The sequence below is a fragment of the Hylobates moloch genome, unplaced genomic scaffold, assembly GCF_009828535.3.
Source record: "Hylobates moloch isolate HMO894 unplaced genomic scaffold, HMol_V3 SCAFFOLD_23, whole genome shotgun sequence".
Lineage (NCBI taxonomy): Eukaryota > Metazoa > Chordata > Mammalia > Primates > Hylobatidae > Hylobates > Hylobates moloch.
The window spans coordinates 2,825,747-2,853,675 of record NW_026652298.1 but is presented as its reverse complement, the minus strand read 5'-3'; the positions used below and the strand labels follow the sequence as shown (position 1 = coordinate 2,853,675).

Genomic DNA, 27,929 nt, shown 5'->3' with positions numbered 1-27,929 from the left:
ACAAAGTATTTGGAAAGGTATAAACCAAATGTGACACTAAACCCCTCTCCACAGATAAGCACCATTATCAGTTTCTTGCGTTTCCTTCTAGAAAATGTTTTATTTAGACGTAACATAGGTACAGGCATAGTCTACCCCTTAAACTTTTACTCAAATGAGGGCATATTCTTTTTTTAAAAATGTTTTATTTCCATAGGTTTTTGGGGAACAGGTGGTATTTGGTCACATAAATAAGTTCTTTAGTAGTGGTTTGTGAGATTTGCACCCATCACCTGAGCAGAATACACTGAACCTAATTTGTAGTCTTTTATCCCTCACCCTCTTCCCACCATTTCCCCCTGAGTCCCCAGAGTCCACTGTATCATTCTTATGCCTTTGCATCAAATGAGGGCATATTCTAAACAGTTGTTTTTCACTTTGATGGAGACCTTTCCATATCAGCACATGTATGTGTGTGTATATATATATATATATATATGAAGGTCTCATTCTTTTTTTAAATGTCTGCATAATATTTTATTTGGAGGACCATATGAAGAAATACTGGTTTATTCAACCGGTTCCCCGTTATTGGATGTTTAGGCCATTTTGAGTTTTACAAGTAAGGCTGTAATAAATATCCCTGTGCATATATCTTGGCATACTTTTTCAAATGGGATAAAATCTTAGCAGTAAAATTACTGGGACACAGGATACACACATTTCAAATTTTAATAGATAGCATCAAATAAAGAAAAAAACATCAGAGCATTCTATGTCTTGAATACTTTGAGAAGGCAGTTGGGAAAGTTAAATCTTTGATTTTAGGATATGTATAAGATATTACATGATGTTTAAATGAATTTATATGAAGTAAATGAAATGAGAAGACCTTAGATTAAAACAGTAGGAAATGGGGCAATCTGTCATAAATCGTTAATATTCATTAGAGATTCAGACAAATTGAGCTCATGGATCACTTGGTGCAAATTAACAAAGCCCACAGAATCTTAAACATATGAGTTTAAGTTTATTATAAAACTGAGCGTATCATTTTATTTCCTAAAATCTTTTTTGTATTTTATAATGTAGACTATAGAAACATAGAAAATATTCTGCATTTTTCGGCCAAATTTGAATTACACTATCCACATCAGATCCTTTTTGAGTGTCACATACCCCTTATGATACACTGTAAATTTCATATATGATTCTAAGGTTTTTGAGGACAGAAACTGTGTCTCATTTAGTTTTAATTACCCGCAGTGCTTAAAACAATAAACTGCAACTGTAGGCATTGAATGAAATGAGGTGAATGAAAATATGGCAACATTTACTAAAATAATTTCAGATTATCTTCAATGTTTTAAAGAAAGAGATGAGACACAGAGAGAGAGACAGGCAATCACATTCTAGGAGGGATGAGTAAAATGTTGGGTGATTCTCCTTGCACTGGGCAGACTAAAACCTGTTAGCTTGGGAAATAGTGGGAAGAGGGAGATAGACAATGGCACGAGGGAGAAAACCAAAGTTTTGAAAGACGATGAAAGCCAGGCAAGTCCTTCCTCAACGGACAGTGGCCATTGTCCTGGAGAACAAAGCTCGCCAGGGTCCCAGGCTCCTTCCAGGGAAAAATACTACTCCCACCTTCCCTGCTGAAAACCGGGCCGTTACAGTTTCTAACTCCAGGAAGGCCACTTTTCATCTCAACTTCTTCGTCCTTTTAGTCCAGTTTGCTGGATCAGGAAGGGCGCTTCACATAATGGCAGCTGATCTACTGACTGGCCAGCAGCTTGTGAGATGGGCTGGCCCAAAAAACCTTTATTGTCCCTGAATAGAGACAGTAATGATGAACCAAACCAATCATATCTTCTCTTGTGGGGAATCTGCTTTTGAGACATTTGGGATTGTCACCAGTTGATGGAAGTAGCAACTGAAATACACACACAGAAAAAGAAGACAGATAAAATGGGAAATGCAGAAATAGAAATGACAGGATGTGGCCACTGACCAGATGTGTGACGTAAGGAGGAGTGGAAAGAATAAAGGAAACCAAATTTTTAGTTCGAATGACTGGGCAAGAGACAGTGGCATGAATCAAAATGGCAAGTTCATGAGGAGTGGTGGGGAAAAGAATAAGGCCAGTGTGGGACAGATTGAATTTAGCAAGTGAGCCAACACTCCGAATAAAAATATTCAGCATCAGCTACATGCCAGTGTGAGTTTTGGGAGACAGTGTAGGGCTGACAACACAGCAATGAGATAACCCACACAGTGCTGCTGCTGATGCCATGACAGTGGACAGAATTCCTACAGGAGAAGGGCAGTAAAGAAGAGAGGGCTCTGCTTAGTGAAGAAAAACAGGAAAAGGAGCTACTGAAGAGGCAAAAGAATTTGGCAGGAGTTCGAGAAGTTTGTGGTGTCATGGCAACTTGGTTAGGAATAGCAGCGTATGTTCATCATCATCAAATGTTCAGAGGAGCCACAAAGGATGAGGTTTGAGGTGGGACCACGGGGTTGGGGGATGAAGAGGGTCATGCTTATCTAGTGGCAGAACTGTAGGTTTCAAGGAAGTAGAGGGAGGGAATAGAGTTGCTTTTTTCAAAAAGAATTATGGAGGTGAAAAGAAGGAGTGCACAAGACAAAGAGAGAGAATAGGTTTAAGGGAAGGCAAGCTTGTTGTTCTCATTAATTTGTTTAACAACCGGAGTGTGTTTAGCATTTTTGTGAAGGTATCTGGTTTGCAGGGACATGGATGAAGCTGGAAACCGTCATTCTCAGCAAACTTACACAGGAACAGAAAACCAAACACTGCATGTTCCCACTCATAAGTGGGAGTTGAACAATGAGAGCACATTGAACAATGAGGACACAGGGAAGGGAACATCACACAATGGGGCCTGTCGAGGGGTGGGGGACTAGGAGAGGGATAGCATTAGGAGAAGTACCTAATGTAGATATGGGTTGATGGGTGCAGCAAACCACCATGGCATGTGTATACTATGTAACGAACCTGCACGTTCTGCACATGTATCCCAGAACTTAAAGTGTAATAAAAATAAAATAAAAAATAGAGTGAAGAGAAAGGTCAGTGGATCTGAGAAAATAGAGAAATTGAGATAAGAATCAAGAGAGTCCTGTATAGTTATAATTTCACATTTCCCACTGATTGTAATAAGCATAATAAACTTAAACTCATATGTTTAAGATTCTGTGGGCTTTGTTAATTTGCACCAAGTGATCCATGAGCTCAATTTGCCTGAATCTCTGATGAATATTAACAATTTATGACAGATTGCCCCATTTCCTACTGTTTTAATCTAAGGTCTTCTCATTTCATTTACTTCATATAAATTCATTTAAACATCATGTAGTATTTTATAAATATCCTAAAATCAAAGATTTAACTTTCCCAACTGCCTTCTCAAAGTATTCAAGACATAGAATGCCCTGATGTTTTTTTCTTTATTAGTTCTGATTTAAGTTAGGTACCAGGTATATTATTTTTCTTTGTCTTTTCCTTACTTTTTCTTATTCATTACATAAATATAATGTTTTGTATTATGAAAACACTGGCCTATTAGCGCCAAAACTTACCTTGCATATTGAATTGCTCCAAATGTGTTTGTGAGGTCCCCACCATATTGGGATGTCTGGGATGTTGCTACAATCATTTCTTCCTTGGTTTTATATGTGTTCAAGTTAAACACAACTCTTGGATTATTGGCATACTGAATTAACCCCACCTTCAAAAGAGGAGACATTTATTAATGGGCTGTCATTACATTAAAAATAATTTCTACTTAACCAATAAAATAAAAATCAAAAGTACATTTAGACATGGGCCGGTAGCTTTAAGGCATCACTTCCAACTTTGTTCTTGATAGTTACTTTTCTTTCGATGGAATAATTTCTTCTCTGTTAGAGGCCATCAGTGTACAACAGCAGTCAAGAAAGATGATGTGCTACAGTGTATGATTTGACTCCCAAGAGTAATATTTGTAGTTTTTAATACTGCCCTATAATATTTTAATATGGATGACTATTAGAACACTATTTTTAACAGGAAGATTAAACTTGATATAAATAAACTTTCTAATTACCAATGGACCGAAGCTCAAGCTCGCAAACAACTATAAGCAATCGCAGATGAAGAGTAACATCTCATCAAAGGATAGTAACTATGTAATAAATAATTAGAATTAAATACAACAAAAAACCAATGTGCTCCTAATCAGTGTAGTTAGTTGAAGTCTATTTCTTATGCTGGATTTCCTCTATTATGGGCTTCAGCAACTCTGGAAAGAAGATGCTATATGTGCATATGGGACAGGAAGTTTCTGGCTTTCAGAGAGAATGCCGCTGGAGAGCATCTTATTTGAGAGAATTTCTGAACAAGATGTTTGGAAGCATTCCCTAATCCTAGAGATCAACAAGGTCACACCCTTCTGTTAATGTCCTTGTTTGCAGGCATGGAGATCATCCTCTAAGCCTAGGAGATGGGCTTTCTAGAACAGGAGTGGCAGTGAGGGATCTCTGAATGGCACCAAGAGGCTCTCTGAAATACAGGTCAGTATGTAAGGAGGTGGAAGCGGTGAGGACTGGATGTCTGGGTTCCATCTGCTGTGTTTTGCCAAGGGGGCAGTGAGCTAGGCACTGGGAAGATAGTGAGAAATACAATATTCCTGGACCCCTTTCTCTAGAGATGTAAGACTTGAGAAGGAGGAAAGAATCAAAAATAACTGAGAATTTCAAAGTCTAATCTGAGAGGAAGATGGTAGTAATCCCATGACACAGCCCCAGGACTTCTGTGTGAAAAAGAAAACAGATTTACAGAAATGTGGTAGGTTAGAACTTACAGGAAGGTCAAATTTAGGCTGTAAGAAAAGAAATTGAGTTAAACCACTTCTGGAGAGGAATCAGATACACTTTTGGTAGGAAGACACAAAAGAGGAAGACTGTGAATTCTATATAGGAGACTTAAATAAAATTAGTCACGTTATGAGGGTAACCCATTTAGAAACAGAGGAAATAAGGAAACACATATGAAAACTTATAAGGGGCTTTATTCTGGAAACCAGTGCTATATGCAGTTTTATTTAGCAGAATGTCCTGGAAAACGCCCACAGGGAAATTTCCAAAGCTTCTGTGGGTATTGAGATACTCTTGGTACTGAAAAGCAATTTCAATGGGGGAAACATATAACAACATGTTTAAATAGCGAACAGGAAAGCAGAGAAGCAAATTTCAGTAAAGATAGCTGGAAAGCATTTAGCGAAAAACATGCCAACAATTCGTATTAGATGTTGAACATTAGAGTATCAGATGCAATGCATGAACATACACTGGTAACGGTGAACCGGTCCGGGTTGACACTGGCTCAGTATACTGCTACAACCAGAATGGCTCAGGAAATGGCAGATTCAATCAGAAAGGAAAAAAAAAAAATCCAAAACCAGAAAGTGAACTTTAAAATAATACTATTGAGCTTTAGGTGCCTACCTCAAGAAGATATAAAAGCAAATTAAAGACTTCTTAAAATATAAAGAGCTATATAAAATTACTGAAAAGACTTTTTCTGTAGGCAAAAGGGCAAGCTAAACTGGAATATGATAAATAACTATAAAATATTATCATAAATGGTAGAACTATGCTTAGTGACTTATTTATACAAATTTCAGAATTCAATAATTATTTTACCAGCAAGGAATAAACAAAAGAAATTAATTATTAGTCCAAATGGACATAAAAATACATATTGAATTTTAAAATGTAACTCATGGGTTAGAAGGGAAAGACAGGAAACTAAAGGAAGATTAAAATGTTATATCCTGCCCGGGCATGGTGGCTTATGCCTGTAATCCCAGCACTTTGGGAGGCTGAGGCAGGTGGATTACCTGAGGTCAGGAGTTCAAGACCAGCCTGGCCAACATGGTGAAATCCTGTCTCTACCGAAAATATAAAAATTAGCTGGGTGTGGTGGCAGGAGCCTGTAACCCCAGCTACTCGGGAGGCTGAGGCAAAAGAATTGCTTGAACCCAGGAGGCAGAGGTTGCAGTGAGCCTAAATCGCGCCATTGCACTCCAGCCTAGGTGACAAGAGCAAGACTCGGTCTTAAAGAAAAAAAAAAAGTTATATCCCATACCTTTAATGCTTGTGTCAGAAATGGAACTCTAAGGTCAAAAGACCAGCATTGGGCAAAGCCACAGGTAGAATAACCCAATGTAGTAAAAGTTTCAATTAACTTTAAAAACTACCATCAAATGCATTTAAAATGGGGATTCAGCAAATATAAAAATTAAGACTTCATAGCTAACAATATTTTTTTCAGAAAGAAAGCCATAAGTTAGTTTATGCATTTCTGCCGGCCATACCTGTGTCTTTGTGGGGCCTACATCCAGGCCTTGTACAAATTTTTCCAAAAAATTCTTCACTGCATCCCAAGGATAAATACTATTTGATTCATCACACACAACCACAACATCTATGAGCGAAGGGCAGGCTACACAGGAAAAGAGGAAAGAAGCAGATTTCCACAGGTAAGTCACATTTCACAGCCATATAAAAATGGATGTAAGGAGGGTTTGGGTGCCACTAGTTGATAACCTTTTCCCCCTCTAACCGTAAGGCATTGCTCAGACCATCTGCACATTAATAACTTACGCTGAGCCGCAGGTGAGAAGCTGGCTGAGAGCTGAAAATCAGGACTGATGTCAGAACACACACCCGTTGTGTAATACTGATTCCCACATTGCTGTGCCCACAGAGGACCACATGTCTTCAAAGAAATGAGAAAACAATCAATGGAAACACATGACAAATGCTAACTTCTAGCTCTCCATTATGGAGCTCAGAAATCATCTCCACTCTTTTCTAAGATACTAATAATTGTCAACTCAAAACCAATGAGTCAGTAATGCCCTTGGGGAAAGCAGAAGTGATGGAGAAGGTGGCAGGTGCTCTGTGCCCAGTGGCAAGCCTCGCAGGAGGAGGAGTGCTGAGACTGTTGGAAGCAGGTGTCAGTGAAGGGAGGAGCCTATGAGGTCTCCCAACAAGCTAGATATTGTAATCCCAGCACTTTGGGAGGCCGAGGCGGGCGGATCACGAGGTCAGGAGATCGAGACCACGGTGAAACCCCGTCTCTACTAAAAATACAAAAAATTAGCCGGGTGTAGTGGCAGGCGCCTGTAGTGCCAGCTACTCGGAGAGGCTGAGGCAGGAGAATGGCGTGAACACGGGAGGCGGAGCTTGCAGTGAGCCGAGATCGCGCCACTGCACTCCGGGCAAAACAACAGAGATCCCCTCCCTCAAAAAAAAAAAAAAAAAAAAAACAGGTACTTTCCTTCCAGAGAACACCAAGGAGGAGAATGCATGCAAGTTCACTTTTTGTCTCTCATTTACCTGGGCCTCGGGTGCTTCATCTGTAAAATGAAGATAACCACACATTCTATCTTTTAAGATTGTTGTAAAGATTAAATAGGTCTATAGATATAAAACACTAAGAACAATGCCAGTTAAATAGCAAATGCCATATAATATTGTTAGCCAGCATCATTATCATTGTTCTTGTTGAACATTAGTTTTCTGCAGTTCCTTCCATTCATACTGCTCAGCAGAAACCATAAACCTAATGGCAGTAATGCTTGAAGAGGGCTTGGGGTCAGGTATAGACATCATGGTGAATGAAGAACCCATGCCTGTGTACAGACCACTGTGTTTTCTGCCTGCCCACTGGTATGAAATAGGTTGTGTTGCCAGATTCCCTAATTTATAAAAGAGAGTTGAGAGGGCAAATGTTGTGCGAAAATTCAGTTCAAAATTACTCCATGTGCTAAGCAAACACAAATGAGGTTCACTGACTACCAGTTTTTAACTTTGCCCACTTCCCAATTAACTGCAGTCACTAACGCTGAATGGCACTTGTCTTCTTGCTCACATTATATCTGCTCCAATCCTTAATATCTCCATTAATGCAATCCCAGTTCTCTCCTTTTCAGGAGTCCTTGAATGCCAAGAACTCCTGATTAAATCATGATTAAATGACACAGGAAACATTAGATTAAAACTTTAAAATTGATAGATGAAAAAGGAGACAAGTGCAAAAGAGAAATCTAATTAAGATCCTAAAAAATGCCTACAGAATTTAACGTTATGTAAAGTTGTGAATCAGTTATTAAAACTGAACAGAAGAGTATGGGCTTGCAGGAAGTAATTGGAAAAATAAAAGAAAACTTATTTGACCCAGTTTAACTGTCAAAGGGGAAGCAGCTTTGGCCATATTTCATGTGCAATGAACGAGGCATAGTTTTCTCCCTATAAAACTGATTTATTTTGCCAATTAATTAGAAGAAAGTCATTATTAATGTCTTTGGTTAGTTTACCAAATAACAGATACCAATTATTGGTTTCTATATCGCCATTCCTAAGCTTTTTTTTAAATCACTTTGAAAAAGAACTCATGAAGTATTCAAAAATTTTTTTTTTGTTTTAAAAGCAATGGAAAACAGCATTAAGAAGTTGAAATTAAAATATGCCAGTTGTAAGTGCCAGAACTACATTCCTACTTTAAGCCCAGAACTTAAGAAGTTTCAAAAAAATGTGATGATTGTCAGTCTTTTCCACATAATTCTTAAGAGTATCTTATGATTTTGACCTTTTAAGTATGTAAAGGAAACTTTGGGTTTTTTCTTTTTTTCTTTCTCCTCCCCTCTCTCTTTCTGCCTCTCTGCTTGCTACCTGGACTGTTAATTAATCTCTTAAATTCTCTTGCTTTTTAACTTTTATTTTTTACTTTATCTGGAGTTATAGATTAAAAATTTTGAGGTAAATTCTGTAATCTCTAAATATCAGTATATTCTTTTTTAAAATTTTTGCAACCTTAAAATCAAACAAACAAAATGATTAAAGCAACCTTATTGTAAAGACTTTGGAATATCATAAACCATAAAGATCCATTGCAATATTCATTTATGCACTGACGTTAACACATATCACAAGCAATATCTAATTCACTTACTGGCAGCACAGTCATCAGAATAATAATATCCATTAGTAAAAATAGAATGACATTGTTCAAAATTGATTACATTTTTAGAATAATACAGTTATAAAACATAGGATTTTTAAGGAAGCGTGCCAATGGTTTAGATAAAACTAATGTAAAGTTGAATTACACTGTCTAAGACATATTTTTTCTTTTTTTTTTTTTTTCGAGACGGAGTCTCACTCTGTCGCTTAGGCTGGAGTGCAGTGGCACGATCTCGGCTCACTGCATGCAACCTTTGCTTCCTGGGTTCCAGTGATTCTCCTGCCTCAGCCTCCTGAGTAGCTGGGATTACAGGTGTGTGCCACCACTCCTGGCTGATTTTTGTATTTTTAGGAGAGACGGGGTTTCACCATGTTGGCCAGGCTGGTCTTGAAATCCTGACCACACGTGATCCACCTGCCTCAGCCTCCCACAGTGCTGGGATTACAGCCATGAGCCACCGTGCCCGACCTCTCTAAGACAATTTTAACAGGGTTATACATACATACGCATACCTATGTGAGTCAATGGAAATTTCAAATAAGATTGTGTTTTTATTTGTCTTCAAACTTTTTTTTTTTTGATGTGTGATGTTTTCCCTTTTTTTATATAGTCAAATCCTTTCAACAGTTTCCTATATTATTTTTTCTATTAGCTCCAAACTCAGAAATTTTTCAATCCTTCAGAAAATTTCCATTTTTTCTAGTTTTTTATATTAACTTTCAATTCACTTGACAGTGTATTTGGATATGTAAATATTAATCAATTAATTGTTCCAAAAGCACTTGTTAAATAAGGCATTCTGTTTCACTAAAGTGATGTCTTTTTACTATTTCACTAATCAATGATGTCTTTTTACTCTTTTTGTAACTAAATGAAAGTGAGCACTGACATGAGAGACTGCTCCATGCCTCGGATAACACCAGATTACTCAACAATTACAGGAAATGATTAAAAACCAAAAATACTTTTTAGCTTTGAAACCTACTTTTTTAATTAGCAGTACCTATCTTGAATGATCCTACAGGAAGTAGAAATGATATTTGGAATTCTGCTGTTATCAACAATTACTTAGCACACTTTCCAAGGGCAAAGAATCAGGGTTCTTTTTGTTCCCTTTTCTTCAAAACATTCAGTAGCAGTGGTTTTGCTGAATATCCTAAAAAGTCTACACATAAACATTATTTTGAATATTCAACATTGGATAACCAAATAAATAGCATAATTTATCAAAAAGCAAGTTCTAAGCATCTAAATCCCCAGATTGGGAGGGATGGTGAGAAGACACTGTCTACATACTTTCTTGAGAGGAATAATGATTTGTAAAGTAAACACTCACGAGAAACCCTCCAGTTCCCATGTTCCTGGTGAGGGTCAAGCCGAGGCTCATGTTGGTTTTCATCTCAGTAACATTTGGAATGCTTGTTGAAGCTTTCAAAGGGAAAACAATTTTTAAAAGTGATTAAAAATTCCTTATTTACTTAAAGATATTAAAAAAACAGGCACACCCATGTTTGCATGTAGCATTGAATTTAGTGTCATCAATATAGGCACTTGAGTTATATAATGAAGTGTGGGGAAACGCGATGCTTTCAGTGATCTGGTAACCTACATTAATGTGCGAGGCTGCAGAGCATAAGACAATAAGGAGTGGGCTCTGGAGAGGGTATGACTTAGAGATGTTTCATTATGATTTTTTTTTACAATATTCTGGCAAAACAAAACACATTTGAGGACACCATTTTTGCCTCTCTTTTGAAAGTCATAGTAGCTCTATCTAATGCCCTTTTTTTTTTTTCTGGGTCAGTAAAAATATCCTTGAAGGGTTATCAAAGAATGCCCTATGATAGAATCTGGCTCAAAGCAATAGTGGGCGAAAGTTAAAAGGAAATTAGACTAGTCATATAATATACTAAATAAATCTCTCCACCTCCTGTCTTCCACCGACCTAGGGCATCAACCACTGTATCCATTCTCGAGTTATTGAACATTGCAATTCTCTCTAGTAATACCATTATTCAGTCATGTTTCTAATCTCTGCCAAGCCATCATTGCCTCTGTCACTTAATTGTTCCTTCCTTTTCTAGGTTACTTTGTAAAATTCACCTTTTTTTCCGCCTCCTGGGTTCTAGCAATTCTCCTGCCTCAACCTCCTGAGTAGCTGGGAATACAGGTACATGCCGCCATGCCTGGATAATTTTTTGTATTTTAGTAGAGATGGGGTTTCACCGTGTTGCCCAGGTTGGTCTTGAACTCCTGAGCTCAGGCTATCCACCCACCTCGGCCTCCCAAAGTGCTAGGATTACAGGTGTGAGAAACCACGCCCGGCCAAGTTCACCCCTTCTTTTCAAGCCTCCAATCTCAACTCAGATCCCATCACTCAGTGAACAACGACTACTGCAGAGAAGATGAATCAGACTTCCAGGGTAATCTCAGTTTCTCTAATCATTCTGTAAAGATCATTCTTAGAACTCCTAATTTTTCTCTCCTTCCTTTGTGTCTTAGAGAAGGAAGAACTCTTTTTAAGACTCTATTTCTCAGGTACAAGTGACATTAATTTTAATCAGTTAACTCTATCCTGGACAAATCATCCCTTTTTACTGCTGCCTCCATGTTCCCTAAGAAAAGTATCACCTCTTGTTTACTAGAAAAATCTTCTAACTCTGCTATCCCATAGAGTTGTTTTTCCCAGCTCCCACTTCACTGCTGAACTTCTGGAAATAGAGGTCAACTTTCACTCCTTGTACATTCACTACTGACACACTCCTAAATTCTTTGTTATCTATTTTATCCCCATAACACTGGTGGATTTATCCTCTAGGTGAGTAAGTTACACAAAATATGATCTGTTAGAATGAAGACAGAAAATAATAGAACTTCTATTCTTTAAAATTTATTTTTATGTGAAAGTATTATTGAGAAGATAGGCCAGTACATGTATATAGCTTTAAAAATAATAAAAATATATACATTAAGAATGAGTGTTCAGAAGTTAAGAGTGATATGATATGTTAGGGGTGATATACTAAAATTTTTGGACTATATAATAAAGCTTTGAACACTCACTCCAAATGTATATATTTGTGTTATTAGAAATATATATTAATATATATATTAATATATATTTATATATATATATAAATCACACATATATACTGAGTGCTCAAAAAATTTGGAGATCACTGATCTAGATCACCCACAACCTGCTTAAATAAGCTGAAGACATTTACTCAGTCCTCATCCCCTTCAACTTCTGTAGCATTTGACACTACTGATATTCCTTCTACTTCACTGAAAAAGTTTATTGAGCCCTATTATGTGCCATAAATTATTCTAGATATTAGGTCTACAGAGATATGTAAGAAACACCCCTGCCCTTGTTTCCAAGTCTTAATCGCTATTTTTGAAACTTTTCATTCCCTTGATTTTCACAACACTCTTTTCTAATTCATGCCTCAGTTCTTCAGAAGAACTCTTTGAGTCCTCAGGGCTGTTTTTTTAGGCTGCTGCTGCTGCTGATGTGATGATGATCAAAGTGAGTGACTTTTTACTTGTATCAGCATATTACATGGAAATGTCACTCATTTAGCTGTCTACCCTTGAACCTTTAGTAATTTTTTGGCATTAATAGGAGGCATCTGAGATGTGGATAATTAAAACAGCAAATAATTCCAAATTGAGGATTTTATTAGAATGCCATCATTTAGACATAACAAGAAACACAGAGTGTTTTTGGCACCTCCAAACACAGCCCTTGTACTGATGTTTCCAAACTTAATGGTTTATTTTGCAAAGAGGAGAGAAAGAAATATGGATAGCCTCGGACTTCTGCAAGTAATCATCAAAATTATTCTAAATCTTGATGGAAACCAGTCCATGGTCTGGAGGTAAATGATCCAGGAGACAGCACATTTTCCACACATCTTGTTAAGTCAAGTCTCCAAACTGTTTTGGAAATTTGGATATGATTGTGCCCCATATTACTCAAGACATAAGGGCAAAAAAAGCTGTCTATATTTCTTTAAGACAGAACAATGATTGTTTTGATGTTATTGTTCAGTTGAGTCTAAGACAAATCACTTGCTTTGCAAGTAAATTTAAACTTACTTTGCAAATTTAGTTTTTCACATGTGGCAGTGGATAGGTCAACAGGACATTTATACACATCTCCCATTCGGTTCTCAGGAAAGCCACTCCAGGGTGAACCAACCAGTAACCTAGAAACAGATTTTTTTTATTCGACACAAAGTATTAAGTATAGTTTCTTAAAGATAAACCTGATCACAAACAGTGAAAAACACATTTAAATTTCAGTGTGAACAGTTTATATTTGTTCAGCTATGATTTGACCTGCTTCCTTTCTGCTTAGCTGGTAAAGAGCCTTGATCAATGTCTGTAATACTGCTGCGTTGCCACACACCCTAGAAAGTCTCTCTAAAGCAATGCTGTCCAATAGAAATATAATGCAAGCCACAAATATTAGCCACATATATAATTTCAAATTTTCTAGTAGCCAGCCACATTAAGAACATAAAAAGCAACAGCTGAAATTAATTTTAAAAATATATTTTATTTAACTCAATATATCCAAACCAGCATGCAATCAAAACTAGCACACAATATCAAAATTAGTAATGAGATATTTTACATTTGTTTTTCCTAAGTCTTTGAACTTCAGTGTAGATTTTATACTTACAGCACATCTCAATATGGAAAAGTAACATTTCAAGTGTTCAGTAGTCACATGTGGCTCATGGCTACATATTGTTCAGCACAGCTCTAAAGAATGAAACCAAATCTAAACCAAGAACAACAACTAGCCTTCGCTGAGTGCTTTCTATGCCCTAAGCATTTTCATATGTTGACTCATTTAGAGAGCAGATATCTTACCTTAGTGGCTTTATGCTAACTGTCTTTATATGGGGATACTTAGCAAAAATACAGAACAAATACGTTACAAACTATCTTTAGGTGTAACAAAGTGCATATATCTAGAATACAGGATGAGATTGGCGTTTACCTCCTTCCTTTGGTTAGTTTCACTTCCTTCAGAACTTCACCTAGAGACTACAGGTTTTCTTGCAGAAGCACTCACCTGACACTTAGAACCACAGAAGATTGCACAGAAAGAGCCCAGGTATCAGTCTGATCTTTAGAAACTGCAGCAGGTTACTCAGCAGCATTCAATTAATATGGAAGCATATTTGCTTCCTGGTTTTTTTCATATCAATATTGGGAAGGATTAAAATATCAAAGAAACTAAAATTCGTTCATGAGCCTTCTGTATATATATTTTATAATTATCATTTAAACAACATATGCCCCATGTTGAGGTACAGTAGATACAAAAGGATTAAAGCAGACTGCTGTCTTCTAAATCTAGTAAAACTAGATATATATGACAAGTAAAATAAAAATTCAAATGACCTGGAATATATGATCTAGTTTACCAGTAGAAAAAACATTAAAATGGTCCAAGGTTACAAAAATGGACACCAAAGGATGAAGGTTTTAACCTGAAGTATTAGCAGACAGAATAGCATGAACAATCGGGAAAAAGGAAAATGCAGATTATTTTGAAAGTTAATAGTTCAGTAATAAGTTCTCTCCTCGTTCATCTTATAAAATTATTCTCAAACTAATATAGAGCATTCTAGCACACTTTAATTCAGTTAGCCTTAACGTTAGAGCTGAAAGATTTTTTCTTCTCATGAGCTAATAATTTACCATAATTTACCTTTTAAAATATTACTATAGTTAGGTTTAAAATAATACCAGGCAGATAAGTTAAGACTTTTGAAAAAGATAGAAATCTGAATGTTGGATGTTAGTAAGTCCCAATAGCCACTTTAATGAAGGGAGGGAACCAGTGCAGAATTGGAATGCGTGTTTGAGCATATCTGATGTCTTTCAAATTCATGATGGCTCAGAAGAAATTAGGAACCTTATAGAGTCGGTACCAAGAAAATTGTCTTCCAGAGCCTTGAGTTTCTCCATCTGTACAGGTCTTCATTTCATAGTAGTATTACACAGCAATAACTCCGATTTTTGCATGCTGAACATATCTTAAAGTGTAAAAAGGAAAGAATCTGATTGTAACTTCCTTCTCTAACCCTGGCTTTTTCTATGCGTCTTCCTGAAATCACATTTCAGTCATATTGCATTTAGCTCCTCGTTCAAATCAGAGTCTCTGCTGCTTCTAAACCTTCATGCATGCTGTTTCTTGCCTGGCAATGTCTACTCATTAGTTAGATCTCCTGTTTGACACCACTTCCTCTAGGAAGTCCCCCGGCTCTTTTAACTCTAGGTAACTCTAAGTACCTACATAGCCTCTGACCTTTCCACTTCTCATTAAAAAAAAATCATATTGCCCCATAGCTGCCTTCCTACTGACTAAATCCCTCACTAGAGAGGAAAGGTACATGAGGGCTAGGAATTCTGTGCCTGCAGCAATGAATAACCACTTGTTGAACAAATGAGTTAAAAACAACAACAAATGAACAAGCAAATGAATGGATGATTCTATGCTATTATTTAAAAAAGAGTTTCCTGGTTAAGGAAAAGTTAAGTAGAAAATCCTTACTTTTTTTTTTTTTTTTTTTTTTTGGGGATGGAGTCTCACTCTGTTGCCCAGGCTAGAGTGCAGTGGCGCCATCTTGGTTGACTGCAACCTCCGCCTCCCATGTTTAAGTGATTCTCCTGCCTCAGCCTCCCAAGTAGCTAAGACTACAGGCCTGCGCCACCACACCTGGCTAATTTTTGTATTTTTAGTAGGGGGTTTTGCCATGTTTGCCAGGCTGGTCTCAAACTCCTAACCTCAGGTGATCCGCCCGCCTCCACCTCCCAAAGAAAATCCTTACTTCTGTTCTTCTGGGGAGCATGTATTTCTGCTTGTTTGGTCCAATTAAAAGTAAAAAAAAAAACCAAATCAACCAAGTTGAGAGGAAAGCATTATATATTCTGTTACATTGTGTTATTGTGTCATCTGTTCCTGACCCAGCCTCTGCATATCTACTATGCACCAAACTGGCATTTTTTTTCTCAAACAAAAGCTTACTATGGAGTAAATGTAGAGAACAAAATAGCACCTTATAGCAAGGAACTATCATAGGAAGTGTGGCTCTGCCCCTTGGCATTCATTAATTAATTCCTATTATAGTAAATTTTACAACATCTGGTACTATGTGTAAGGCTTTCCAAAGATAATCTAATTTCATCTGCAGAAGAAGTCAGAGATTATTATTATTATTTTTCTTTGAGATGGTCTCTTCTTTTGTCACTCAGGAGTGCAGTGCCACTGCAACCTCCACTTCCTGGGTTCAAGTAATTCTTCTGCCTCAGCCTCCTGAATAGCTGGGATTATAGATATATACCACTATGCCCAGCTATTTTTTGCACTTTTTTAGTAGAGATGGCATTTCATCATGTTGGCCAGGCTGGTCTGGAATCCTGACTTCAAGTGATCCACCCTCCTTGGCCTCCCAAAACACTGGGGTTACAGGTGTGAGCCACTGTGCCTGGCCACCGGGGATGATCTTATCTCCATTTTACTCTTCATTTTACAGATGGAATCACTGAGACATAGATTGATGAGTGACTTGCTCATGTTCCCACGGCTAGTGAAAACCAAGTGCGGAAGCCCAGGTTCTTAACCCTTAGGCTAGCGTCCTTCCTCTTAGCTGCAGGAAGTCCTGACAGAGGGCCCAGATTGGGAAAATGATCTCAGCAGATGAGGTGGGTTCTAGAACTAGCATGGATTAGAAACCAGACACAGGGAGTCAGGCCACACTTATGTGAAGGGGTGTGTGGCTGTGTGATATATGAAGGGGCTGCAGACTGGACACCAAGCATGGCTGTCCTGTGAGGGCACATCCATACTGTGGGGCCTAGGCTACACTGTTCTCAATGGCAGGTAGGAACAAGGTATGTTCAGACAATACCAAATACAAACTCAATGACAGGTAGGAACAGGGTATGTTCAGACAATACCAAATGCAAATACCAAATTCGGGTGATTCTATTATGCACATTTCCAACCATCCTCACCATAGCCCAAGAGAGGCTTGCTGAGAAACAACAGAGAAGTGTGTCTGATCTAAAATTTAACTGTTTTTTTGTTTGTTTGTTTGTTTTATCAGAGCCTCTGGTAGCAAAGCTGCAATAACTAGCCATTTTCTTCCTGAGAAGACTATTTGGTTTTTTCTCTCAACTAAGCACTCCCTGAACACTCTCCCTGTCACCTCCTACCACCTTTTCTAAGAATTCAGGATTTGATAACCTTGCAGCGCAGGAGGGGCCATAACATCATGACTACCTCTGTGAAAACTGCAGCTCTTCTAAGTTGATCAGAAAGAAGAGAAAAGTAAGCATCTGTGCAGTTGTGTGGCACTTAACAAGAAGGATGTGGAAGCACTTGAAATTCCCTGAAAGATACATGCAAATACATCTCTGACAGTATTATGCTATCTTAAACTCTTAACACAAGGCAATAGAAAACAGTGGGAAACCAGACCATTTTGGTAACTCTTGAAGAACAAGGGTTTCCTCATCATATATGACTCATTTCTTAAATATTGTGAACCACATTAGTAAGTAGGCTACAGGTCATGTTGGTGACTACAGAGAAGTCACTAACCTTTGCTTACCTTCTTTATTAGAAACATTTCCAGCAGACTCTCCTCCTCATTCACTCCCTAAGGCCTTGGTGAAATCCTAGTTCCTGACAACTCACCCTCATAAGAAGAGGCTATGACATCACCAATGGCTATTCCAAGAAAATTGTGACATTCTTAAATTAATCAGACAGGAAGATGAGGGAGGCTGTTATATTTCTCTATGAAATTTTACGTGCAGGAAGAGACACACCAGAAGAGACTGTTACCAAGGTGGGAAAATGGATATGTTGGTGAGTATACCTGTTGAAGTATGGCAAAACCTCTTTGAAGTAATGGATTTAACTTAATCCCAACCAGACAAAAGAGTTGCATGAACAGGCCTGTGTGCTGATTCTGAAAACAAAACAAAATCCCAAGATATAAACTTTTCTTTTCCTCCAGTGAAACTGGGAATTCTTCCAAGACTACTTTAAATAACACTTACTGTTCAATTATCTTGTGGGAAAATAGTGATTATGTAGACTTTCAAAACACAGCCAATTTGCCTACCTCCAGTGGAATTCAAAATACTTTGTTTAGTTAGCAAGCAGTATTTATGGTGGTGTAGGTAGGACAGTTTTAAACCCACAATCTAGGGGCTGTTATAAATATCTTCCTTTGGTCTGTGAGTCTGTAAATTCTCCAAGTGTTTTCTTCAATACTAGAGATTTTACCAGAGATTACTGAGAGAGATGTACTTAAGATAGTAGGGCAAAACATTTTGTTTTATTGAATTTTATAACAAATGTTTATTGGGCTCTCGGGGACTGAAATGGTACACAACCCCAGGGGACACCATTCTTTGAATGGTGTGTCCAGGCCTTGTGCAGTATACAATCTGTGAGTCTATACGTGGTGGCCAGACCTATTATGTACCAGACCTCATTCTAGGTACCGAGGATATACTAGTAAATAAATCAGTAAAAAAGTTTCTAGCCTGAGGAGCTTACATTCTAGTGGGAGAAAATAGACAGTAAATGTAATAAGTAAGTAAAACATATAGTGGTAGTGATCAGTGCTTTGGGAGAAAAATAAGCAGGCTGGAGTTAGGAGTGTGGGGTGGAGAGCAGTATAATCTTTATTGGAATGGTCAGGGAAGGCCTCACTGAGAAGGCAATATTTAAGTAAAAACTTGAAGGAGGTTAAAGAGTAAACCTTAAGACTCTAGTGGCAGAATAGTCCAGGCTGCGGGAACAGCAAATGCAAAAGCCCTGTGGCTGGAACAGAATGAGTGAGGGGGATAGTGGAAGGAGATGGTAGTCCTACTGGTAATGATAGATCATGTAGTGACTCGTATGTAATGATTAATAGAAGGCCTCAGCTTTCCAACTGAGGGAAATGAGAATGCCATTGGAGGGTTTTGAGTACAGCATGATGTGATATGACATATTGTAGAAGAATTTTGAAGGCCATGCTGTTGGGAATGATTGCATTGAAGCACAGGTGAGTCAGGTAAAGTACTTAGAAGGCAACTGCAATCATCCAGGCAACAGATGATGGAGTGCTCATACAGGGCTGGCAGAAGGGAAAGTGGTAAGAGGTGGTCTTGTTTTAGATAGAGTGTGATGGTAGGGGCCGCAGGACTTCTTGAGGAGTTGGTCTTTCAATGAATGAATGAATGAATGAATACGAGTCAAAGACAGCCTAAAGGTGTTTGGCTGAGAAACTAAAAGAAACTAGTCACTACCATCAGACTAGTATGGTAGGGAATGCCGTCAGTAGAGCAAGACTTTGCGATTAAGGAGAGCTCAAGAGTTCACTGTGAGATATTCTAAGTTTGAGAGGTGTGTGAGCCATCCAAGGGGATATTTTACTTTGGATTAGAAACTTACTGTATCTACATGCATGTAAAAATTTTCAAAGTCTATAGTATATAAATATAAATATTGTTTCTTATATTGTTTAGTTCCAGGCCACGGACAACACAAGGTGCTTGGTGAGCTCTAAATGGTACCTGCTTTCTGCTGGTAAACGTAAAATGAGTTTGTGATGGAAAGAATTCACCCGTGAAGGCTGCTCATCTCTGGGAAGAAGGAAGACAGGTAAAAAGAGTCATTTCATTGTTTAGGTCTTATTTGGAAATACTGCTATTATAAATTTAATAGTTAAATTCTTTGGCATATATTGAAAGGCAATTTTAGTATTTAGGCCTCATTATGCTGCCTCAGACTTCTGACGCTTCCACGTTGTTTCCTCAGTTAGCGGGATGGCTGGACCCTCAACGTCTCTCAGTTTCGTGATGAAGAGTCCACTGACTTCACTATTGCTAAAATATCTTAAGCTTACTGTTCTGTCTCATAAAAATTCCAGAAATTGGCTTTGGCACTAGAAGAAATACAATCAATAAAAACTAATTATGTTACTTCTTCTCATCCAACATGCAGTTTTCTTGAAGTTAAAATCAAAAGCTAAAATATTAACCCTAAAGCCTCATGATGATACAAATTCCTGTTCTTGGCTATTGGAGGGAGAGAGGGGGATAATTTTAAGACCACTACATTTTGCAAATCAAAGCTCACGAGCTAGTACCTTTCAACTAGGTGCTTTGGCAGATAGTTGTTTCATCAATGATAAAAACTGGAATAGCAACATTTGTAAACTGCTTTATAGCTCATAAAGCATTTTTTATGTGCATTATCTCCTTTGATCCTTATAAACACTCTGTGAGGTCAAGTGTCTAACTACGTATGTTTTCATTTAAAGAAACTGACTTTAAGGGTCTAAGTGAAAGCAAAACCTATATATCTGCACCCCTACCCTTTTGTTCAAAATCGCTGGTTCTTTTTACCATATTAAGTTCCCTCAGAACTCTTCTAGAGAAGCACTGTTTGCTTTCCCATCATATGGGGCATAGCAAGTTAATAAATAGTTTCCACTTGTGCCACTTAGCATTCCCCAGATCCTTCTGTAGATGGAGTTAGATGGATGTAAATGTCTTAGACAACCAGATACTAGGAAGGTGTGTGTGTAAGTCCCAACCACCTTTGTAAATGAACTTTATTCCAGAAACAGATATTCACACATTATCATAGAGGAAAGCTTAAAATTATAAGACTCGTTGGTGCGGCATGGAGGATTTTTATAGATCATTAAAGCACAGCAGACATTCTGGAGCAACATATCTGTCCCACGTGCGAGTTACAAACAATGGGTATGTATGTATTCATGTGTTTGTAGGTGCACACACAAACTTGTATCCAGAGTGAAGGAATGAAGAAGCAAATCAGGAGATATTTAAAGTGTCCTTCCTACTATAGATATTTTTTTTTTTGAGATGGAGTCTCACTCTGTTGCCCTGGCTGGAGTGCAGTGATATGATCTAGGCTCACTGCAACCTCCGCCTCTTGGGGGATTGTCATTGTTGATATGAGACATGCCACTTTGGATACCTGTATTAATAGTGTTGAGAATGGCTTAATTGTACAGCAATAGCATAATAACTATTTATAAAAATTTTAACAATAAGTATTTAAAGTTAAAATAAAAGTGTAAGAATATACTACAGTTGGTTTTCTAATGTCTTTACAGAATCAAACACTGGACTAAGTTATGAGTAAAAAATAAAATTGAATGGAAGAAAAGGAATACTTATATTATGAATTTAAAATAAAAGGAGAGCCAGGCTCGGTGGCTCACGCCTGTAATCCCAGCACTTTGGGAGGCTGAGATGGGATCACTTGATGCCAGGAGTTTGAGACCAGCCTGGCCAACACGGTGAAACCCTGTGTCTACTAAAAATACAAAAAATTAGCCGGGCATGGTGGCGGGCGCCTGTAGTTTCAGCTACTTGGGAGGCTGAGGGAGGAGAATGGCATGAACCCAGGAGGCAGAGCTTGCAGTGAGCCGAGATTGCCCTATTGCACTCCAGCCTGGGCAAAAGAGTGAGACTCCGTCTCAAAAAAAAAAAAAAAAAAAAATTAGCCTAGTACGGTGGCACATGCCTATAATTCCAGCTATTCAGGAGGCTGAGGAATGAGAATCACTTGAACCCGGGAGGCAGAGGTTGCAGTGAGCCAAAATTGAGCCACTGCATTCCAGCCTGGGTGATAGACTGAGATTCTGTCTCAAATTAATTAATTAATTAATTAATTAATTAAAATAAAAGCAAACTCTGTGAATAAATGAAGTTGGCATGTTAAATGGCACTGCCAGGACAACCTAATGGCAAGAGACTTTTATCTTTGAAAGAGATATAAAGGATGATAATTGGCTAATATTTAAAAGGCTATATCATAAAAGACAAAGACATGATTATTTTGGAAAGAGGATTGGAATAGCATTCTTGGCCAAGAAGAAGAAGAAATGGACTGAAGTTAACCCAATATGCATGGAAGCTCATCCATGACAGATGAAAATTGGTTGAGGGGATAGGAAGAGGTAGAGAGGACCCAGCTTTTTTTTGAGATGGAGTCTCCCTCTGTCGCCCAGGTTAGACTGCAGTGGTGTGATCTCAGCTCACTGCAACCTCTGCCTCCCAGGTTCAAGTGATTCTCCTGCCTCAGCCTCCCAAGGAGCTGGGATTACAGGTGCCTGCCACCACGCCCTGCTACTTTTTTATAGTTTTGGTAGAGATGGGGTTTCACCATGTTGGCCAGGCTGGTCTGGAACTCCTGACCTCAAGTGATCCGCCTGCCTTGGCCTCCCAAAGTGCTGGAATTACAGGCATGAGCCACCGAGCCCAGCCCTGAAGTGCTTTACTTTTATTCTCACACAAGGTGCTCATAACATCCAGTTTGATAGGGATGGCATACTTTCTGCTCCAGAGAAGTTGCGTGACTTTCACAAAGTCACCCAGGGAGTGATGGGGAAGCTGAGGGTAAAACCCTTGTGCTCTGGCTCCTGAGTATATTCATACAAGAAATTCCTGTCTGTGAGAGGATGAAAAGATGGATGGAAAGTATCATCTTTGCCCAGGAAACACCTGATGGTAAAGCCAATGATGCTATAAATTCTGTAACAGAATTTTCCATTCAAGATTCTGAAAGTTTCTCTTACTTCATAAAGTTTATGTTAAAATAAAATTTAGGGGCCAGGTGCAGTGGAGCCTGTAATTCCAGCACTTTGGGAGGCCGAGGCAGGCGGATCACCTGAGGTCAGGAGTTCAGGACCAGCCTGGCCGACATGGTGAAACCCCATCTCTACTAAAAATAAACAATTAGCCAGGTGTGGTGGTGCACGCCTGTAGTCCCAGCTACTTGGGAGGCTGAGGCAGGAGAATCACTTGAACCCGGGAGGTGGAGGTTGCAGTGAGCCGAGATCGCGCCACTGCAGTCCAGCCTGAGCAACAGAGTGAGACTTAGTCTCAAAAAAAAAAAATAAAAATAAAAAATAATAAAATAAAATAAAATTTAAATATTATTCATAAATGCCAACTACATCCTGTCACTCTCCTTCTTGGATACTTACAAAAATATGTACATTTGGAACATTTTGTCTCATTTTGCATTAGCTTCCCCTATCTTTATTAATTATCAGCTCTGTAATCTTAGGTTAATTACTTAACCTTTCTGAGTCACACTCCTCTCATTTGTAAAGGGGGTAATAATTTTGCAGAGCTCCTAGAGTAATGACGGGTATTACATGTTTGGCAAGGAAACAGTACTCAATAAATACCAGGTGGTGTTATTATCAAAGTATCATGTGACATAATCTTTGATGTCTGTTATAGAATTAAACATTTTTTATTTATTTTTTAAAGTTCTCTTACAGGCACATCTGTGGATAACAATGTTATATTTATAACACACGTAGAGCTTTATTAAAATTTTTCTCGATTAAAAAGTTAAAACTATAAGCTCATATGATAGGTGGATTTTTTTTTATTTTTATTTTTTGCTATGACATATGTTCTTTCTATTTCTCCTCTCACTTTAAGGAAAAAGAATGCACTAGTCTTTGCTAGAATGAAAGACATTTCTACAACTGGAAATACCCTAATTCCCAGTCAGTCCTCATCACACAAGTGATTGCAGTTCTCTCTGGTTTTTGAGTCACATAATGAGCTCAGATTGTTCTTGCAACAGGCCTTCAGATTAGACAAACAGAAAGAGTGCATATCACCACAAACTCCAGGAAATGATTTTAAACATATCTCAATCCTTTGTAGATTGTTTGTGATAAGAATTGCATCATCCACATTGGAACATCCTGTGTGTGAAGTGAGGGCTCTGAAGCGGGATGGCCCTCCACCTACACCGAAAAGAGAACAGACCACAGCCTTACTTACAGCCAGAGGGCTGCCCAGGTACTCTGCTTGGGAGGTCAGCTTGCTTTAAAATTATCTCGCTCACTTGAGACTCTTAAAAAGGCTCCAGAATTATCAAAGCCGTGTCACCACTGTTTCTAGAGTTGAAGTTCATGGTGCAATGAAAGTCTCATAAATGAAACTAGCAAGAGAGTTAAGATTATTTTGTTAAAATCTGGTAGATCCTGATGTAAATATGCCCATAAATTCTTAGAAAACATGGCACACATGACAGAGCTAAAATTGTACTTTAAAAATAACAGAGTGTGATTTAAGAATACTCAGACTAGAGCCTTCAGTGAGTTGTCTGAGGGAAAGATGTGAAGTCAGGACTTAGATAGACAGATTATAAAGAAAGTCAAAGTAAGCAGAGGTAAAAGGTACCAAAATGACAGCTTCAGAATAAGCAGTAAGGGAATAAAGAAAACAAAGTTGTGTGTGTGTGGGTGTGTGTGTGTGTGCATGTATTATATGATAAATCCATGGAAAAAGAACTCACAATTTGCTAAAGGAATAATTCATGGTCACACCACTTTCTGTGTCCAAGGCTAACTTGATTAGTATCAGAAGGAAAGTCAATGTTTAAACATTCCTTCCCACATCTGCTACTTCCATAATGCCTATGCAACTGTCATAAATTAAGAGTAGAGAAGGGCACAGGGCCCATTGTCAAAACAAACAGGCAATTCTGGGTTCCAAGTTTCATATAATTTTCCTTGAGCCGGAGAGTCGTGAAGACTGCTTGTCCTAAAGTGGCCCACTCTAGCACTGTAATGGGATAACCCACTCACCTGGATCCTGGCCACAGCCCTGCCGTCTGTGGCAAGGTACCTTGGCAGGGGTGGGCAAATGACAGAGGTCATGAGAAAACCTTGTCTCTCTAATGATCCAGGCCTTGGGAAAAGAAAATGAGCTCTTAATATGAAGTTATTACAGCTAGCGACTCTAAAAGAAAACAAACACCATTAACTGCAAGGGGTTTACACTGAGTGATGTCTTCTGTATTATTCAAAGTTGCCTATTCTGCATATAAATCTTCCTCACTGACTCTATTTTACACTCCTTAAGGCCAACAACTATGTTTTGCACTTTTTGCACCTCATGTAGTTTAGAAAATCATGCCCATGATTTTGCCTCTCTTGTTTCTTTGCTTCGTAAGACTAGATCAACGAAAGGACCCAGACAGACTTGCCTGGCCAACTTTTGTTCTCTGTCCTTCCTGCTTCTGAATTCCACATGGTTCAGCCCTTCAGGTCAGACAGGTGCTGTCTCTTCCTCTTGCATGGTGGGGTATGCTTATATCATCTGGTGGTTAGGCCTTGAGCCTAATCTCAGTGCTACACCTTGCCAGAAAGCTCTATACTGGAGTTCAAAGCACTGGCCCAGCCAATGATAGAGTGGTGCCTTGCTTCCCAGACCTATTGTCCTGTGTTTATACATCATTCAGGGATGTCATGAGAAGGTCCAGGCAGGATTTAGAAATGTCCAGTGTCCCTGGTCTTACCAGCACTAGGATCTCACTATGAACTGCAGATATACTTGTCTTTCAACCATGTCTTGGATACTTAGAGGTAATCCTGGATAGAGAAAGGAGATATGGCTGCCCCTCATGTTCCCAGAACTCTGCCTGGTGGGATCCTCTCAACTCTGTGTCCCTTTTCATCTTGTTCAACTTCCAACCTACGGCATGGCCAGTGGTCGAGCCCCTTACAATCCTTGAAAGGCTTATCACCTTTAATAATGTCTATTACTGATGGTGGCTCTTTCTCTTAGATTTACTCTGTCCAGGAAAGCTGTTACTTAAAAGAATTGCTTCAAACTCGGTGCCAGATGTCCTCAGCTAGGCCATGTCTATGAACTAGAACAGTGGAGTTCATCTGAAGCTCCCTTTCAGCTCATACATCTAAAGTCAGTCTACTATAGCTCACTTTGTATGGCACTTGGGATGAATCATTTAGAATTGGGACTTCCGTTTAGTCATTTAACAAATAATTATTGACCCTTTACTCAGTGCCAGATATAAATAACTCTGGGTGCTGATAATGCAGCAGTCAACAAAACAATGTCCCTGAACTCAGAGACAGTGGCAGGAGACATATAATGAGCATATAAACAAGTATAGATCATTTAAGATAATACTAATCGTTAGAAAATAAATCCACCTGTAAGGCTAGAGTGACTCAGAGAGCAGTCGAGCGCTATATAGATAGGGTTGCTCTGAAAGGTCTATGAGGAGGAAACATTTGAGCTGAGACTGAAAGATGAAAACCATTTGAGTGATGATCTTAGGGAAGACTCTTCCAGGCAGGAGAAAAGAATTTGAAAAAGCTTTGCAACAGGAATGAGCTAGGCATGTTCAAGGAACAGACAAAAGACTTAGTCCTTGGAGCATAGAAAGCAGAGGAGAAGGTGTAAAAGATGATAATAGGAGAGACAGGCTGACACCCAATCACAGAGCATCTTTTAAGGAGTTTTAATCTAGGGAGTGAGCTGTGGTTTTTGTTTGTTTTTTGTGATAGAGTCTCACTCTGTCGCCCAGGCTAGAGTGCAGTGGCTTGATCTTGGCTCACTGCAACCTCCGCCTCCCAGGTTCAAGCGATTCTCTTGCCTCACCCTCTGGAGTAGCTGGGATTACAGGCGCCCACCACCATACCTGGCTGATTTTTGTATTTTTAGTAGAGATGGGGTTTCGCCATGTTGACCAGGCTGGTCTTGAAATCCTGGCCTCAAGTGATCCACCCGCCTTGGCTTCCCAAAGTGCTGGAATTACAGGTGTGAGCCACTGTTCCTGGCTGAGCCATGTCTTTAACAGTTCACGCTGGCTAGAGCAAAGAGAGCTGAATAAAGCGGGCAGGAAGGGAAGCTGAAGGCAGGTGGAGAAGCTTCTGCAGCAGTGCCTTGTAAGAGCTGATTTGGCTTCCATCAGGATGGCAGCAGGAGAGACAGTGAGGAACGGCCAGGTATAATTGGTATTTTGGTGACAGGATTAACAGGACTAGCTCATGGACAAGATATAGGGGAGGAGAAAGAAGACAAGTCAAAGATTTTTGGCCTCGTTAGCTTGTGCAGAAAATCAGATACTTGTGTTCTCCCAGTTAAGTTTGGTATGTCTACTGGGCATTAAAGTTGAGATGTTGAATGAATTGTTTAATATAGCAGTCTCAGGGAAAAAATTAGAGCTGAATATTTAAAACTGTGGGTCATTAGCTACTTCATCTGCTAGATTCCAAGGTCAAAATATACTGACCATATCGTCTTTCTAGCCTCCTCACCACTTTATGATTATCAAAGCATCATTTGATAATTGTTAGACATGCAACTCTCTCTCGTATCCCAAATGGTTATAATAATTGCTAATCTTTGGTTTCAAACCAGATGTTCTTATCCTTCCAGACAATTGACAAACTGTCTCTACATGCATTGTTTTCCAAGTCTCCTCACATTAGTTAATACTCATCTCCAGCCTCTTGATCCCCACTGCTTAAAAGCCAGCTCACAATTTACATCCTCCAAGATGCCTCCTGAGAAATGCCGCCGTCTCAGGGGATGATTTCATTTTGTTTCCTCATCAAATAGACAGGCATGCCCCAACATGTGATCCTGAACCTTTCTTTGAATTCAATTGTTTAGAGTATCAAATGGAAGTTCACACAGACAAAAAGGCTTATGAATTACAGTTATGGTTTTTGTCTTTTTTTTTTTTTTTTTTGAGACAGGATCTTACTCAATCATTCAGGCTGGAGTGCAGCGGTGCCAACACAGGTCACTGCAGCCTCAAACTCCTGGGCTCAACCCAACCTCCCACCTCGGCTTCCTGAGTAGCTGGGACTGCAGGCATGCACCTCCATACCCAGCTGATTTTTAGATTTTTAATAGAGATGAGGTCTCACTTTGCTGCCCAGGTGGCCTCTAACTCCTAGACTCAAGTGATCCTCTCACCTCAGCCTCCCAAAGTGCTGGGATTACAAGCATGAGCCACTGCACTTGGCCATACATTACAGTTCTTATTTGATAAGCCAACGACAGC

General features: G+C 38.8%; 1 protein-coding gene across 1 annotated transcript in view; it reads right to left on the bottom strand.

Moving 5' to 3' along the window:
• Positions 1-27,929, bottom strand: part of ITGA2 (integrin subunit alpha 2) — a 67,073-nt gene that overhangs the window by 36,079 nt on the left and 3,065 nt on the right. The window contains exons 3-7 of the mRNA XM_058434238.1: positions 13,112-13,221; positions 10,344-10,435; positions 6,643-6,757; positions 6,354-6,481; positions 3,577-3,725 (exon numbers count right to left, since the gene is read on the bottom strand). Coding sequence (XP_058290221.1) covers positions 3,577-3,725; positions 6,354-6,481; positions 6,643-6,757; positions 10,344-10,435; positions 13,112-13,221 — 594 coding nt within the window. The remainder of the gene's footprint in view (positions 1-3,576; positions 3,726-6,353; positions 6,482-6,642; positions 6,758-10,343; positions 10,436-13,111; positions 13,222-27,929) is intronic.